This window comes from Bos taurus, chromosome 24 (genome assembly GCF_002263795.3).
Source record: "Bos taurus isolate L1 Dominette 01449 registration number 42190680 breed Hereford chromosome 24, ARS-UCD2.0, whole genome shotgun sequence".
NCBI lineage: Eukaryota > Metazoa > Chordata > Mammalia > Artiodactyla > Bovidae > Bos > Bos taurus.
The window spans coordinates 30421640-30437485 of NC_037351.1; the positions used below are offsets into that span (position 1 = coordinate 30421640).

At 46.0% G+C, this 15846-nt stretch overlaps 1 protein-coding gene across 5 annotated transcripts in view; it reads left to right on the forward strand.

Annotated features, from left to right (window-relative positions):
- The window catches only part of KCTD1 (potassium channel tetramerization domain containing 1), a 212169-nt gene that overhangs the window by 194992 nt on the left and 1331 nt on the right, over positions 1–15846 (forward strand). For 4 of the 5 annotated variants that reach the window (XM_024984411.1, XM_005224077.5, NM_001080360.2 and 1 more), the window contains exon 4: positions 11540–11845. In XM_024984411.1, coding sequence (XP_024840179.1) covers positions 11540–11845 — 306 coding nt within the window. Of the gene's footprint in view, positions 1–11539; positions 11846–15846 lie in introns of those variants that run through there. The other variant, XM_059880994.1, reaches the window with a different exon arrangement.

Sequence of the window (15846 nt, forward strand, 5' to 3'; positions counted from 1 at the left end):
AGTACTTCAGATGAACCTCACGTGTCCCAGAGCTCTGAAATGTTTCCCGCGGAACCTCTGGGTGACAGGCTGTAAAGTACAGGGAGTCGGGATCCTGGTGGAGCAGCGGGAGAACCTGAGCTGTACTGGCTGATGATGGGAGTGTGTGTACTGCAGATCGTGCAAATCACAAGCGCTGGAGCATGCAGACGGGCTCAGTCTGCCCCTTCCTGAGCAGTACAATAGTGCTTTCTTCCTCAGCAGAGTTTATTTCCTGACCTTGGGAAAGGGACGTGGCATCCGACATGTGGAGAGCATCTCTCTTCCTGGTTTTGCAGGGAACACATTCCTTGATTACCTGCCCCCCATCTCCAGCTGTTTGATGCTGGGTTGAGCACATGCCTGCGATCTCGAAATCACAGCATCCTCAGCCCCTGAAAATCTCATTCTGCAAATGTGCTGTCTGAGCCAGATACCCATTTAACAATTTAGATAATTTCATACTTCAGAACACCACTTAAGTGGCAGCTGCTTGTGCCTTGCTCCCACTGAAAGATGTTGGAATCTCTTCTCTAGATAAGTGATTGTACAACTCTCTGCTGGGTTTTATTGTGAAGACTGTCTGTTCATCTTCCCTTCATTTCCTGCCCCCCACCTCCATTACACTGACTCATTCATCATTGCTCTCTTTTCTGCTCACACCCATGCATGCATAGGTGTGTGTGGGTGCACACATGCATATACACTCATGCATGCATGTACATAAGCACACACTTGTGATTCCCACTTCATCAGGAGTCCAGAGCTTTAGTTCCTTTTTTTAATGGAGAACCACAAAATTATCCCTCTCTAGGCTTCTATTTTGAACATCTTTGGTAAGTGTCCGCCATGTTGCTGACATCTCTTTTGGTATCTGATGAATGTCTAGCCTTCTTAGATAAAGAAAAATTCAGCAGATAGTCCCCAACTTACCTCTTCCTGGCTTAAGTTCAAACGTCTATTAGTTGTTTCTAATAGCTTTTTAATATTGTAGAAAAAGCATATGTACATTGTAGACAATTTGAAAATATAGATAAGCCAAAAAAAAAAGTTTAAACAGTATATCCCACTCAGAGATTGCTGATATTATTGATAAAACCTGAGTGCATAGCCTTCTGGGTCTTTTTCTATGCTTATTTCAGACAATATCTCTATCTTTCCATTTTAATAAATTTTATTTCCTCTAATTTTGCAACCATATTCACATTTCCATGGTTGACCCCAAAAATGTCCTTTCTATTTGGTTTTCCCGAGTTGATATCTCATCTAAGACTTCATTGAATCTAGTTATGTCCGTACCTTTTTATTATCTCGTATAATACCATTCTGGGGGCTTCCCTGGTGGCTCAGCAGTAAAGAATCTGCCTACCAAGCAGGAGACACAGATTTAATCCCTAGGTCAGGAAGATCCCCTGAGGAGGAAATGACAACCCACTCCGGTATTCTTGCCTGGAGAATCCCATGGACAGAGGAGCCTGGTGGGCTACAGTCCACGGGTCACAGAGTCAGACACAACTAAGCGATTGAACATGAACACACATAGTTCTGTTTTTATATGATGCTGACTTGCTAAAGAGACTGGCCAGTTGCCCTATGGAATGTCCCACCATCTGAATTTGCCTGATTATGGGAGCTCATTACTCTAGCCTCTCATTTCTCATAAACGGCAACGTATGTCTAAAGACTTGATAGGTTTAAGTGTACACTTTAGGCTTTCTTTTGAAAAGTTGGAGAGTTGAGAGTGGAGACAGTGGCAGGGAGAGAAGGGACTTCGCCACTGCCTGTGTTTCCTTTACTGGCCATCATTTAAATTGTAGGCTGGGCATCCTTGCCCCAGGAAAACAAGAGTGGTCAGGAGGAGCTAGAAGCCAATGGCACTGAACAGGGAGCAAGCCTCCTGGCAAGAAGTCCCAAGTGGTAGCAAGGGGAATGAAGTAAGTGGACCAGTCCTTCCAGGCTTTGAGGAAAAGAAAGGCGTATGCGGGTGAGGAGGGGAATAGGCGAGGCACAGAGGGGTTTTTAGGGCAGTGAAACCACTTTGTATGATATTATAATGCTGGATACATGTCATCAGACATTTGTTCAAACTCACACAATGGCCAACAGCAAGAATGAACCCTAATGAGGACTTTGGGTATGGTGGGTCAGTGTCGGTCCATAGATTGTGACAAATGGTCCCCTCATGAGGGATGTCGAAGTTGGGGGAGGCTGTTCATGTAGGGTTAAGGGGACACATGGGAAATCTCTATATGTTGTGCTCAATTTTGCCCTGAACAAAACTGCTCTAAAAAATTAATATGGGAAGAAAGGGAGGGAAGGTTGCAGAGCCAGGGAAATTAAGAATTTTAGAAGTCCCAAACCTCCAACAGTGAGAAAACTGTGGTGGCCCACGCTCTCAAAAAAAATTTGTTTAAGGAAAGTTTTATGGGGATCTGTTTTTGTTTATGATAACTACTACATGAGTGCTTTTGATGAAATGTAATATAAAAAATACTTTCATTTCCCCTCATTTTCTTGGCACCTCCTCTCGGCAAGTGCCCTGATACGTACATGACCTGCCATCTTGGGAAGCAAGCTGAGGGATCTCACAGCCCAGGAACAGGATCCCATGGCCCAGGAGCAGGATCCCATGTCCCAAGCGTGGGTAGGAGGAGGGCTTCTAGATCTCTGTGGGGAGAGCTGGACGCATTTCCCACCAAAAAGCCTTCTCTATGCCCACGGTGCCTAGCTTGGCAGCTGCACATAGACAGGTCTTAAAATGCATGAAAGAGTGGCTGAGTTGCCTTTTGAGTGGAAGGACCCGTAAAACTTCACGTACCTTAGGAGTGAAATAAGCCTTTGAAGTTTTTTGTGGAACTGGAAGCTGCGTGTTGAGGCTGAGTAATGGCCCCCAAAGGCGTCTGCATTCTAATCCTCAGAACCTGTGAGTGTCACCTTACCTGGCATAAAGAGACCATGCAGATGTGATTAAGTTTAAGAGCCAGTGAGCTGGGAAGATTATCCATGATAATCCAGGCGGGCCCAGTGGAACCACAGGAGTTTTCAGAAGTGAAAGAGGAAGGCAGGAGGTCAGAGTCAGACAAGATGTGAGGAAGGAAGTGGTGTGGTGGCTGGATAGGAGCCAGGGGAACAGGGTCGCCTCTGGAAGCTGAAAAATATTTTTTCCCCTTGCCTCTGGAAGGAAGGTGGCCTTGCCAATACCCCGACTTTAGCCCCGGGAGACCCATTTCAGACTTGTGACCTCCAGAACTCTTAAGAGAATAAATCTGTGCTGTTTCCAACCACCAAATGTGTGGTAATCTCTGATGGCAGCAGTAGGAAAGCAGCGTACTGCGTATATCACTTTCCTCCCTGTAGGAAAATGTCTTCTGAATTCAAATATTTAATCAAGAAATAAACTTTTGAAACATGGCCCATATGCCTCTTAGAGTCTGCTCACGTTTACTTTCCTCTTCTGTGTACCTCTCTCCAGCGTCTCAGGGAACGTCAGTGGAATCACCTGTAAAATGAGATCTTGATCTTTCTGCTTCTCAAAACTTGCAAATCTCAGAAAATTTTTTTAATTAAAAAAAATGTGTGTTCTAGGACTTTAAAATTATTTCAGCATGAAAAGGTCTGTGAATAACCTCTCTTTTACTGGTTATGAGGCTGAGAGATATGGTTGATGCTGTCTTAGGGAAGGTAACATCAGCCTGGGAGTGGAGAAGGTGACGGCATCTAGAACATTCTGGACTCACTTTGCTGAAAGCAGAGGTGATGCTTTGGATTCACTTCCTTCATAAGAAGAACTGGGGCCAAACCTGCTGTGGTTCCGTAAACACCTGCCCGTCTCCAGGAGGCTGAGTCGTCCAGAGTTTGCAAAAATTGACAAAAGGAAGGCAGGCATCATCAGATAGGAACTGAGGCTTCAGGGAAAATGACTTCAAAAGAAATTGAGAGACCAAAGAGATAACCACAAGGCCAGAAAGCCTAAAAGGAAACAGGATAATCTCTAAAAAATGTGCAATTGAGACAGTATAATTGTGTGATTGCTATTGAGGAAAGAAAGGAGAGTGGCGGTAGAGGCGGGCTGTTCTGCAGGGAGTTCTCTGATGAGATGGGAGGCGGCTGGGAAGCAAAGAGAAGTGAAAGTGAAAGTCGCTCAGTTGTGTCCGACTCTTTGCAACCCCATGGACTGTAGCGTTCATGGAATTCTCCAGGCCAGAATACTGGAATGGGTAGCCTTTCCCTTCTCCAGGGGACCTTTCAAACCCAGGTCTCCCGCATTGCAGGCAGATTCTTTACCAGCTGAGCCACAAGGGAAACTCAGGAAGCAGAGAAGGACTGATACAAAGGAGCCTACCTAGAAAAGGATGGCCAGCGTGAGCTTAGCCATACAGGAGATGGTAACAACAGGAGCCACCTTTTTGGTTCTAGGGCTGATGGAGGACCATGCTGGGAGGCAAGCTGGCGTGGGGAGCTGATAGCTGCACCAAGCGCATGTGCTCAACCCTTCTCCAGCCTTCGCTCCTGCGGCACAAGAGGGCTCTGCCCTGCAGATCAGCGGAAAAGGAAGAAATGGAGCCAAGGTAGTCAAGAGAGACTAAAAGAACACCAGGCAGCTTGAGATGGTTCAAGGCTAGGTCCGTGAGATGACGTCCCATCTGCTGGTTGACCTTCAGAGGAACCCTTTTAATCCTTCACTTGAATGACCCTTAGCAGGATCCTTGAGACATCATTGAGCAGGGCCAAAAACCTGATAAAGGCCAGTGTTTCCCTAATTTTCCCAAAGCAGATAATATAACTGTGAGCAATGGTACCGCATTCCAGTATTCTTGCCTGAAAAATCCCATGGACAGAGGAGCCTGGTAAGCTGCAGTCCATGGGGTCGCAAAGAGTCGGACACAACTGAGCGACTTCACTTTGACTTTTCACTTTCATGCATTGGAGGAGGAAATGGCAACCCACTCCAGTATTCTTGCCTGGAGAATCCCAGGGACAGCAGAGCCTGGTGGGCTGCCATCTATGGCAGAATTGGACACGACTGAAGCGACTTAGCAGCAGTGAGCAACTTAGGTAGGAAGAGGCTGTCAGTCCATGGGCAGATTTCAGAATGGATTATTACACACCCAGCTTGTGAACTCAGAGATAAAAAAAAAAAGAGGTGGTCTGAGTCAGTGTAGGGGGACTTGTAACCCAAGTCCTTTAGTCTCATTACTTTGGGGTTATGGTAGACAAACTTGTAGGTCCGGGCTTTGTCATGGACACAGACTCATAGTTTAGCAGGGCCGGAAGCAACTTGAATGCAATTTATCCCCCTCATTTGACAGATAAGTAGCCTGGAGCCGTAAACAGTTAACGGGGAGTCTCTGGCAATATGGCAACCTGGAGCCCCTTGCACACCTCCAGCCTTCCCCACAAAGTCCCACCCAAATGCACAGTATTTCAAAAAGATGTCTAATAGATGCCACAGTTATGAGCTGGATTATAGGTTGTATAACCACTTGGCATTCTGAATCCAGAGACTAAATTTATGACCCAAGAGTCAGCCTGAACAAAGGCCTGTAGGTAGCCCTGTCCTCTCTGTACTTTAAAAAATGATTCACACATAGAAACAGAACACCCAGTTCAAAATGACACCAAAATGAGAAGGAGACCAAGAACGTTGGGTAAAAGAATCTGAATTTTCTCGTTACACTGGAACAAGTCCAGAACCTCCAGTATGTAATTTAAAGAGGGATAAGTAATAGAGGATTTTAAATTGTTCATAAATGCTGAATGAGGCAGATCTAGCTCCATAACAGCTGTGCAAAAAAAGGTGTAGGAATTTCACTCTGAGGGAATGTGAATAGAATAATGGGACTTTGGGGCTGCCAGGAACACTAATAGGATCTTATGCTGTGTGGAGGGCAGAATAATGCCTCCCAAAGGCATCCTTGGGGACCTCCCAGTGGTCCAGTCTTAACGACTTCGCCTTCCAATGCAGGGGGTACAGGTTCCATACTGATTGGGAAGCTAAGATTGGTCAGGAAGCTAAGATTCCACACACCCCGGGGCCAAGAAACCAAAACATAAAACAGAAGCAGTATTGTAACAAATTCAGTAAAGACTTTTAAAATGGCCCACATCAAAAAGTCTTTTAAAAAGATTTTTTTTTAAAAAAAGACATCCATGTCCTAATTCCTGGAAGCTATGAGGATGTCACCTCACATGGTAATAGGTCCTTTGCAGGTGTGATTAGATTAAGGATCTTGAGATGGGGAGATTATCTTGGATAATCCAGATGAAGCCAACGTACTCAAAGGTCCTTACAAGTGAAAAAAGGAGGTGAAGGGTCAGAGTAAGAGCAGGAGATGGGACACTGGAAGCAGAGGGGGCGGTGCTGCTGGACCGGAAGCCAGGGGTGCAGCCTCTGGAAGCCGGAAAAGCCACGGAAACGGATTCTCCCGTAGAGCCTCCAGGACAAACACAGCTGTGATGACCCCGCTTGGACTTCTGACTTCCGGAACAGGAGGAGAATAAACAAGTGCTGCTTTAAGCTACTAAACAGGCGGTAATGATTACCACAGCAACTGAGAACCAACACAGGCTGAGTTCACGGTGGCTTCAGTGTCCAGCCAGGTTGTACGAAGGTTGTGTGATGCGCTTATTAGAGCATGTCTGAAACGTTAGGTTCCGTTCTGGTCTGGGTTTTAGGAAGGCTGTTGACAAGTTCAAGTACCATTGCGCCTTGAACAGTGTGAGGGTTAGGAGCTCCAAGCCTGCGTGCAGCTGGCTCTCTGTGTCTGTAGTTTCACATCCACAAATTCAACCAAACCGCAGATCCTGTAGCATCATGGTACATAGTTAGTGGGACAATCCCATCTATAAGTGGGCCCCATGTAGTTCAAAGCTGTGTTGTTTAAGGGCCAGTTGTAGCTACCAGATGTTGAAGAACTTTGAAGTCCTAACAAATGATTAGGAGCTGAAACAATTGGGTATTTTCAGCCTGAATAGTATTAAGACACAACAGTCGTCTTCAAATGTTTGAAGGGTTAACTTGTCAAACATTCAGATCAGATCAGATCAGTCGCTCAGTCCTGTCCAACTCTTTGCGACCCCATGAATCGCAGCATGCCAGTCCTCCCTGTCCATCACAAACTCGCGGAGTTCACTCAGACTCACGTCCATCAAGTCAGTGATGCCATCCAGCCATCTCATCCTCTGTCGTCCCCTTCTCCTCCTGCCCCCAATCCCTCCCAGCATCAGAGTCTTTTCCAATGAGTCAACTCTTCACATGAGGTGGCCAAAGTACTGGAGTTTCAGCTTTAGCATCATTCCTTCCAAAAAAATCCCAGGGCTGATCTCCTTCAGGATGGACTGGTTGGATCTCCTTGCAGTCCAAGGGACTCTCAAGAGTCTTCTCCAACACCACAGTTCAAAAGCATCAATTCTTTGGCGCTCAGCCTTCTTCACAGGCCAACTCTCACACCCATACATGACCACAGGAAAAACCATAGCCTTGACTAGACGAACATTTGTTGGCAAAGTAATGTCTCTGCTTTTGAATACGCTATCTAGGTTGGTCATAACTTTCCTTCCAAGGAGTAAGCGTCTTTTCATTTCATGGCTGCAGTCACCATCTGCAGTGATTTTGGAGCCCAAAAAAATAAAGTCTGACACTGTTTCCACTGTTTCCCCATCTATTTCCCATGAAGTGGTGGGACCGGATGCCATGATCTTCGTTTTCTGAATGTTGAGCTTTAAGCCCACTTTTTCAGTCTCCACTTTCACTTTCATCAAGAGGCTTTTGAGTTCCTCTTCACTTTCTGCCATAAAGGTGGTGTCATCTGCATATCTGAGGTTATTGATATTTCTCCCGGCAGTCTTGATTCCAGCTTGTGTTTCTTCCAGTCCAGCATTTCTCATGATGTACTCTGCATATAACTTAAATAAACAGGGTGATAATATACAGCCTTGACGTACTCCTATTTGGAACCAGTCTGTTGTTCCATGTCCAGTTCTAACTGTTGCTTCCTGACCTGCATACAAATTTCTCAAGAGGCAGATCAGGTGGTCTGGTATTCCCATCTCTTTCAGAATTTTCCACAGTTTGTTGTGATCCACACAGTCAAAGGCTTTGTCAAAGATTAAGATGGCTGAAACTCCAGAGGGTGGAATTAAGAACAAGTAAGTTGAAGTTAACAGGAAATTCAGGTCATTCTAATGAAGACATTTACAATAATCAGAGCTGCAAACAAAGAAAATACTGTGCCTTGTTAGGTTATAAGCATCAAACATTCAGTCAGGGGTTGAGTGGTCATGACTCAGTGATGTTAGAAAGGATTCCTGCACAGGGTCAAGGCTGGTCAAGAACATTGCTGTGAGCACCTTTAAGATTTGAAGACTTGGCCTTTCCTGGTGGCTCAGTGGTAAAGAATCTGCCTTCCAGTGCAGGAGACATGGGTTCAATCCCTGATCCGGGAAGATCCCACTTGCCACAGAGCAACAAGCCCTGTGCACCACAACTATTGAGTCTGTGCTCTAGAGTCCGGGAACCACAACTACTGAGCCCTCACGCAACTGCTGAAGCCTTTGTACCCTAGAGCCCACGCTCTGCAACAAGAGAAGCCACTGCAATGCAAAGCCCATGCACCGCAACTAGAGAGTAGGGCCCCTGCTCGCCACAACTACAGAAAAGCCCACACAGCAGTGAAGACCCACCACAGCCAAAAATAAATAAAAGCATTTAAAGAAAAAGAAAAGATTTAAAGACTTGATGGCATCCTTTCAGAAGTCCAGATTCTTTCTTGTGTTAAAATTTGTAATTAAATCTCACAGAGAAATAAAAAGCAGTAGCAGAAGGTCTCGCTTCTATTGCTTGTGTAACTAACTCTCAATAATGTTCTTAAATTTCCTTGAGAGCCGTCGTCTTGATGAGTAAGTACTAAGGTTGGTATCTCACAGTTGGTGGCCTTCAAAGACGGCCAGGGTACGGTAGTGGAGACCCCGGGTGGACTGGGAGGAACCCGCAGACCCCACTCCTACCCTCAGGCTGGGCTGGGCTGAGGGGCTCAGCTCTGCCCTAAGAGCGGCCACACCTCAGCTTGGTTTTCAACACCAAACGAAACAGCAGCTCCTGTGAGTCAGGAGGCAGAGCAGGTGAAATGAGATGATGGGAGGGGCTCCCGTAGTGATGGGGTTGCTAGGAGACGACAGTAGAGCAGCAGCCCCTTCTGCTGACCTGCGTCCACAATCGTGTCTTCTACCTGGCCCGAGTTTCTCTGTTTCGAAGGCAGTGATCCAGCAGGGGCTCGCTTGTTCTTTTCCTGCTCCTCCAAACTGTTTTCTCTGGAAGGCTTGAATAATGTCACCGCTGCTATTTGCCAAAAAGAGCAAAGTGACAAATAAAGCATTCCCCCGTGGTGACCCTCCCTCCTGCCCTGTCCCGTCTTGAGGCCTCTGGTGGCACTCGGGCCCTGAGCTCAGGCATTGGCTCTCCCTGCAAGGCCCCGGGCAACGCCTGCCAGCTCCAGCCAGTTGGAAGGAAGGCAACATGCCTGTCAGTGATTAAAATGTTCTCAGCCAGCGTGTCTGGACAAGCACCCACGTATCTTACAGCCAGAAATGATTGTGGCCATAGTTACGTTTAGACATAATATTGACCTGCTTGATAACATTGTTCCTAAGCTTCTGCCTCCCGCTCAGCCTCTCTTGTCCTCCCGTTCTGTGGCTTGTATGTATGTTAATAGAGTTTTTTAAGACGAGAAGAAACTACTCCCGAAGACTGGGTTCCTGTGCTTTCAGAGTAGGTTAGTTTCCTTTCCTGCACTGCTGTCTTTTTTCTTTTTTTTAACTTTTTATTTTATTCTGGAGTACAGCCTATTAACAGCACTGTGATAGTTTCAGGTGGACAGCAAAGGGATTCAGCCATACATAGACATGTGTCCATTCTCCCCCAAGGGCTTCCCAGGTGGCCGGAGTGGTAAGGAATCCACCCGTCAGTGTAGGAGACTTGAGACTCAGGCTCGATCCCTGGGTCAGGAAGATGCCCTGGAGAAGGGAATGGCAACCCACTCCAGTATTCTTGCCTGGTGAATCCCATAGAGAGGAGCCTGGTGGGCTACAGTCCATGGGGTTGCAAAGAGTCAGACATGACTGAGCATGCACATTCTCCCCTAAACACCCCTCCCATCCAGGCTGCAACATAACATTAAGCAGAGTTCCTGTGGTATACAGTTGGTCCTTGTTATTTATCTGTTTTAAATATAGCAGTGTGTACATGTCCATGCCAAACTCCTTAACTACCCCTGCACCCCATTCTCCCCCCAGTTCATTCTCTTAAGTCTGTGAGTCTGTTTTGTAAATAAGTTCGTTTGTGCCATTTCTTTTTTAGATTTTCTCACATAAGGGATGTTGTTTGCTATTTCTCCTTGTCTGACTTAACTTCACTCAGTATGACAATCTCTAGGTCTCTCCACGTTGCTGCAGATGGCATTATTTCATGCTTTTTAATGGCTGAGTAATGTTCCATTGTATATATGTGCCACATGTTTATCCATTCCTCTGTCGACGGATGTTGGGGTTGCTTCCACGTCTTGGCTGTTGTAAACAGTGGGGCGGTGAACACTGGGGACTGCACCACCGTCTTGCAGGAGCCCGGGCCGGAGGTTGTCGCCTCTCTCGCTTTGTGATGGGGGCACTGAGGGCTGGCAGGGGTCAGCGCATCATCCATCAGCCTCTCTCAAACCCTCACCCATCCATAAGTAAAAGCAGGCGCTCATTCCCTAGCTCTCCACCCCCACTTGCAGGGTGGGCCAGCCCTTCCCCCTCCTCGAGAAGTCCTAGAGCTGCCACTGCAGGTGGCAAGGAGCGTAGACTCGGGGTGAATAGGGCACAGCTATGCCTCTGTCACCTCGACACACGTACATGTTCCATCCTGAGGTTATAACGTGGATTCTCAACAACACAATCAAGCTTTAAATACTCAAAGGCATTTTCCTACAAAGACAGAAGTCTTGGTGAATCCTTTCACACACTAGTTTTCTCATCTGCAAAATGGGAATAAAAACGATTCCCAAATCACTGGGTAACTCTGGGGATGGTAGGACTTAGTTCATGGGAAGTGTCCCACCTACCCCTTATTACTCTTGTCCAAGTCACTCAGTCGTGTCCAACTCTTTGCGACCCTATGGACTGTAGCCCACCAGGCTCCTCTGTCCATGGGATTCTCCTGTCATGACTACTGGTATGGGTTGCTGTTCCCTCCTCCAGGGGATCTTCCGAACACAGGGATCGAACCCTTGTCTCTTATGTCTCCTGCATTGGCAGGCGGGTTCTTTACTACCAGTGCCACCTGGGAAGCCCAGTTATTACTCTTAACTCCTATTACAATCACTGCAAGAATGAGTGAATGCAAATTGTCTCTACAAATAAAACATTTACACCCAGATTTGAATATCAAAATAACAGAGGTAAGAAATTCACCCCCCTAGATGTGGACATATTCAGTACCTTATGTTTGCATTTTTAAGTATGAGATACCTTTTTTTTTTCTTTTAAGGACTACACTTTGTTATATGAAGAGGCAAAATATTTTCAGCTTCAGCCCATGCTGTTGGAGATGGAAAGATGGAAGCAGGACAGAGAAAGTGGTCGCTTTTCAAGGCCCTGCGAGTGCCTCGTGGTGCGTGTGGCCCCAGACCTCGGAGAGAGGATCACGCTCAGCGGAGACAAATCCTTGATAGAAGAAGTGTTCCCAGAGATCGGCGACGTGATGTGCAACTCCGTCAACGCGGGCTGGAATCACGACTCGACGCACGTCATCAGGTTTCCGCTGAATGGCTACTGTCACCTCAACTCAGTCCAGGTACCGCGTCGTCACGCGCTGTGTGGCCGCCAGGGTCCCTCTCGGGGCTGCTCCTCACTCTTGTCCTTATGGGGTGCGTTTCCTCCATGGTGCTGGAGAGCCCTCACGTGGTAGCACTTCTGCTGGGCTGGTAAACTCTTCACACCTCTACAGCAGGGGTCCCCAGCCTCCAGGATCTAACGCATGATGATCTGAGGCGGAGCAGATGTAATAGAAATGAAGTGCCCAGTAAATGTAACGTGCTTGAATCCTCCTGAAACCGTCTGCTACCCCAGTGTGGGGAAGACTCTCTTCCACAAAAGCAGTCTGTGGTGCCGAAAAGGCTGGGGACTGCTGCTCCATGGCCTTCATTCAGTCATTCCACAAACATTTACTGAGCACCTGTTATGTGCCAGGTGCTGGTATGAGCACTGGAGATACAGAGGGAGAAGACAGACCACAGCTGCCTTTTCATGGAGCTTATATTATGAGAATGGAGTAGGGTGGCCGGGCGAACAGTCACCCTCCTAAGTGTTGAGCAGGTAGTGAGAGGAGGATGCCTGGGGCTGCGTATCCTGGAGGGGTGGGGGCATCTAGTCCTGAGGCTCCCCAGGTAGGAGCACATGCTTGATGTATTGAGGAACATCGGAAAAACCAGTGAGGCTTGAAGGCAGTGAAGGTGGGGTGGGGAGTGCCGAGCCCCCCGGTACAGACAGTGGAGGGCCTCACAGAGGGTGGGAAGCACTCTGGGATTCTTCGTGTTGCTTTCTTTGGGGCTTGATTCCCTCGCTTGTGTGAGTCAAATGGAAAGTCATTTGAGGATTTGAGCAAGTCGACATGTTGTAACTCGTATTTGAAAATGAATACTCCAGCGGCAGGTAGAAACCAGGGCAAGCAGGGGGACCAGTTAGAAAGTGGGTCCGAGCAATAACTGAGACGTGTCCGACTCTGAATATCTTTTTCTTTTAGCTGTGCCATGCAGGTGTTCCAATGCCTGTTCCCAAACTAGTCCACACTTTAACAAAATCAAGCAGGCACACACTTGCCATAGCACATACATGTTCACGAGTGCCATTATGGCTTGATGAACAGAGTACTGAATGATGTCTTAAAACTGTTGTATGGAGGGGCTTCCCTGGTGGTCCAGCATTTAGGAATTTGCTTTGCAGTGAGGGGGACTCAGGTTCGATCTCAGGTCGGGAAACTAAGATCCCACGTGTGGCAGGGAAACTAAGATGAGATGCAGCCAAATCAATAAATAAATCTTTTTTTAAAAATTGTCCCATGGCCTTGAACAAATTTCAGCTTCTGTTTTCATTTTTATTTTTAAAATGTTTTTGGCCTTGCTGCAGGCTTGTGGGATCTCAGTGTCCCAACCTGGGACTGAACCCCTGCCCCCATTCAATGGAAGCATAGAGTCTTAACCACTGGACTGACAGGGAATTCCCAAAGTAATTTTTGTTTGTTCTGTTTTGGGGGCACTCCCCTCACTGCTTAGGGGGATCTTAGTTCCCTGACTAGGACTTGAACCCAAGCCCTCAGCATTGAGAGAGTGCAGTCCTGACCACTGGACCACTGTGAATATCTTGAACGTAGAGCTGGCAAGGTTTTCTGATAATGGCTGTGAGCTACAGGATCAAAGCCAAGGATGACTATGATTTTTGATGGAGAAATGAGATGAATGGAATTAGCATCTTTTGAGGTAGAGATGTTTATGGGAGGAGAAGAAGACTTAAGGGCAGAATTCAGAAGTTGGGTTTACACAGTGTGAGGGGCCACGTGCCTTAGACGCCAGCGGGTGTGATCACTGTTGTAACTGATGTGTGCCAGCCCTGGGCCAAGTGCTTTGTCTTTTTACACCAACCCTAACAGGTAGGCACTATTAATTCCGTGTCTTGCTGATGAGAAAACAAAGCACAACTGGGTCTTGACTCCAGGTCTGTGTAACTCAGTGGAAATCCATGGAGTGATTTCATTGGAATGGACCCATGATTTTATTCAGTATTGACCCAACAAAAACTCCCCCCAGACTCCAAGACTAGAAGCACCCACTCTACCATTCTGCCTCTTAAGGATGGTTTCCCAACTGTTTATAATTTTTGAATTTTGTGAATAGATGGCTGAGAGCAGAGTAGCAGGAGACTGGCCGACCCTGAGCGCTGGGCGTGCAGGAGGAAGGTACACACCCCAGATGCAGCCCTGGGCTACATAGGTGCAGAGGCACAGCTGAGCCACCCGGTGCCACTCCTGAGCGGGGCTTCCAGAGCCCTGAAATCTCTCCCACCCGTGCCCTGCCCCCCGCTCTCTCTAGGAGCATTTCATCACTTCTCCAGGGCCCTGCCCCTGAATAACTATCAGACATTCACAAGCCTGACATGTTGCCCCATTATTCAAGTCTGATCAGAGGTGGGTTTTCATCTGGGTTAACATTGTCATACGACATGGCCATACTAGCTCCTGCCCCATCTAGAGGACAGGCCCAGTCCTCTAGGTGTTCAGAGGCTTCAGGCTAAGGCACAGGAGCAATGTATCTACCAGAGTGATTTCAATATTCCCAAATGATCACTGACTTTAAGGAACTTTGCTGTTAACCAGTTGATACTTAAAGAAGAATGGCCAAGAAGCATACGCTGTCTGCATTACATGGGAATAAGTTTTACCACCTCCAAGGTAACCTTGGATCGATTGTATTGAATAATTATCATATTATGCATATTAGATCCTCTGGGGAGGCAGCTTAGAAATGTCCTTATAAAAGGAAATCAACAACCTAACAACACTGAGAGACAAACGATATCCGAGATAAGTTCTTTATTGCTCAACTTCCTCTACCTTCCTAATTCCTCTCCTTATCAAGGTGAATCCTTACCAAGGCTGTGGTTTGGCCGAGCAAACTAGTGTGTTTTTTTTGCTGACAAGCTACATTCCTGCCTTTACTGGGGAGATCTTAGAGTGAGTGGTTCTTCACCTTTTTACTCAGCTGCCACCACATCTTAATGTCTTACTTTTAAACCTAGAGGTTGTTTTCTTCATTGTGTCCTTTTGCTGCCTGGTGTGCATATGCATTGTAAATTCATGTACAGAAGTAGATGCTGCAGGGAAGAGTGTTCATTTTGTTCTCATAAGGACTTGCTTGGGTTTTTTTTAATTTGCCAACATTTGAAGTTTTAATTTTTAGAAAGTATATTCTTGCTTTCCAGTCTCATCTAATTAGCTATTTTGCAAAATAGCAGATTATATTCCATGTAAAAGTAGGCACCCCAAAAATAATAGTTAAAAAAAAAGACATAGTAAGGGATCTACTGTATATTCACATTTTGAAAGTTATTTGATAATATTTCACTTAACCCCCAAAATAAAAATAAAAAATTTGAGCCGGGCATTTTTTTAAAGTTATGATTGAATCATCTTGCCTTTAGAGTGGTGTAGAGATAATTTAACTATATCCAGAATTCTGGCAGGGAACATTTGGAAGTCTAATACTTGTTAGATTCCTAAAGAAACATACTGCTGTGGATCAGTTTCCTATATTTTTGTGTATGTAAGAGTTGCAAGAATTCTTCCCTGCATTCAAGAGTGTCAGACAAGTAATGACAAACCTAGGGATCTTTCTGGCATTAGGTATTTGGTTTCAAAATTAGATTATATTATAAATATCTATTAATTATATGAGAAATTTTTAGATGTTTTCTAATATAGGACATATATAAATAACCATTGCATTTATTCTTGCCTCTCTGGATGCACACTAGGCAATAAATCTATTTCAAATGCCACAGCTTGAAAAGCTCTAGATAAAGCTTGACTGTCTTTAATAGTCCATTTCTTCTGCTGTTGAAATTGCATCGGTCTTCCAGGCTGAAATATATTAACTCAGTGTCAGGCAGTTAGAACAGTGGCTGAATCAAGCGTGGATGAGTTGAGGCTGAATCACTGATGAAGTAAATTCAGATAACATCACTGTCTCTCCATAGTCTTTATCATCTCACCGGATATGTTAGTGGTAAATGAGCTTTGAAATG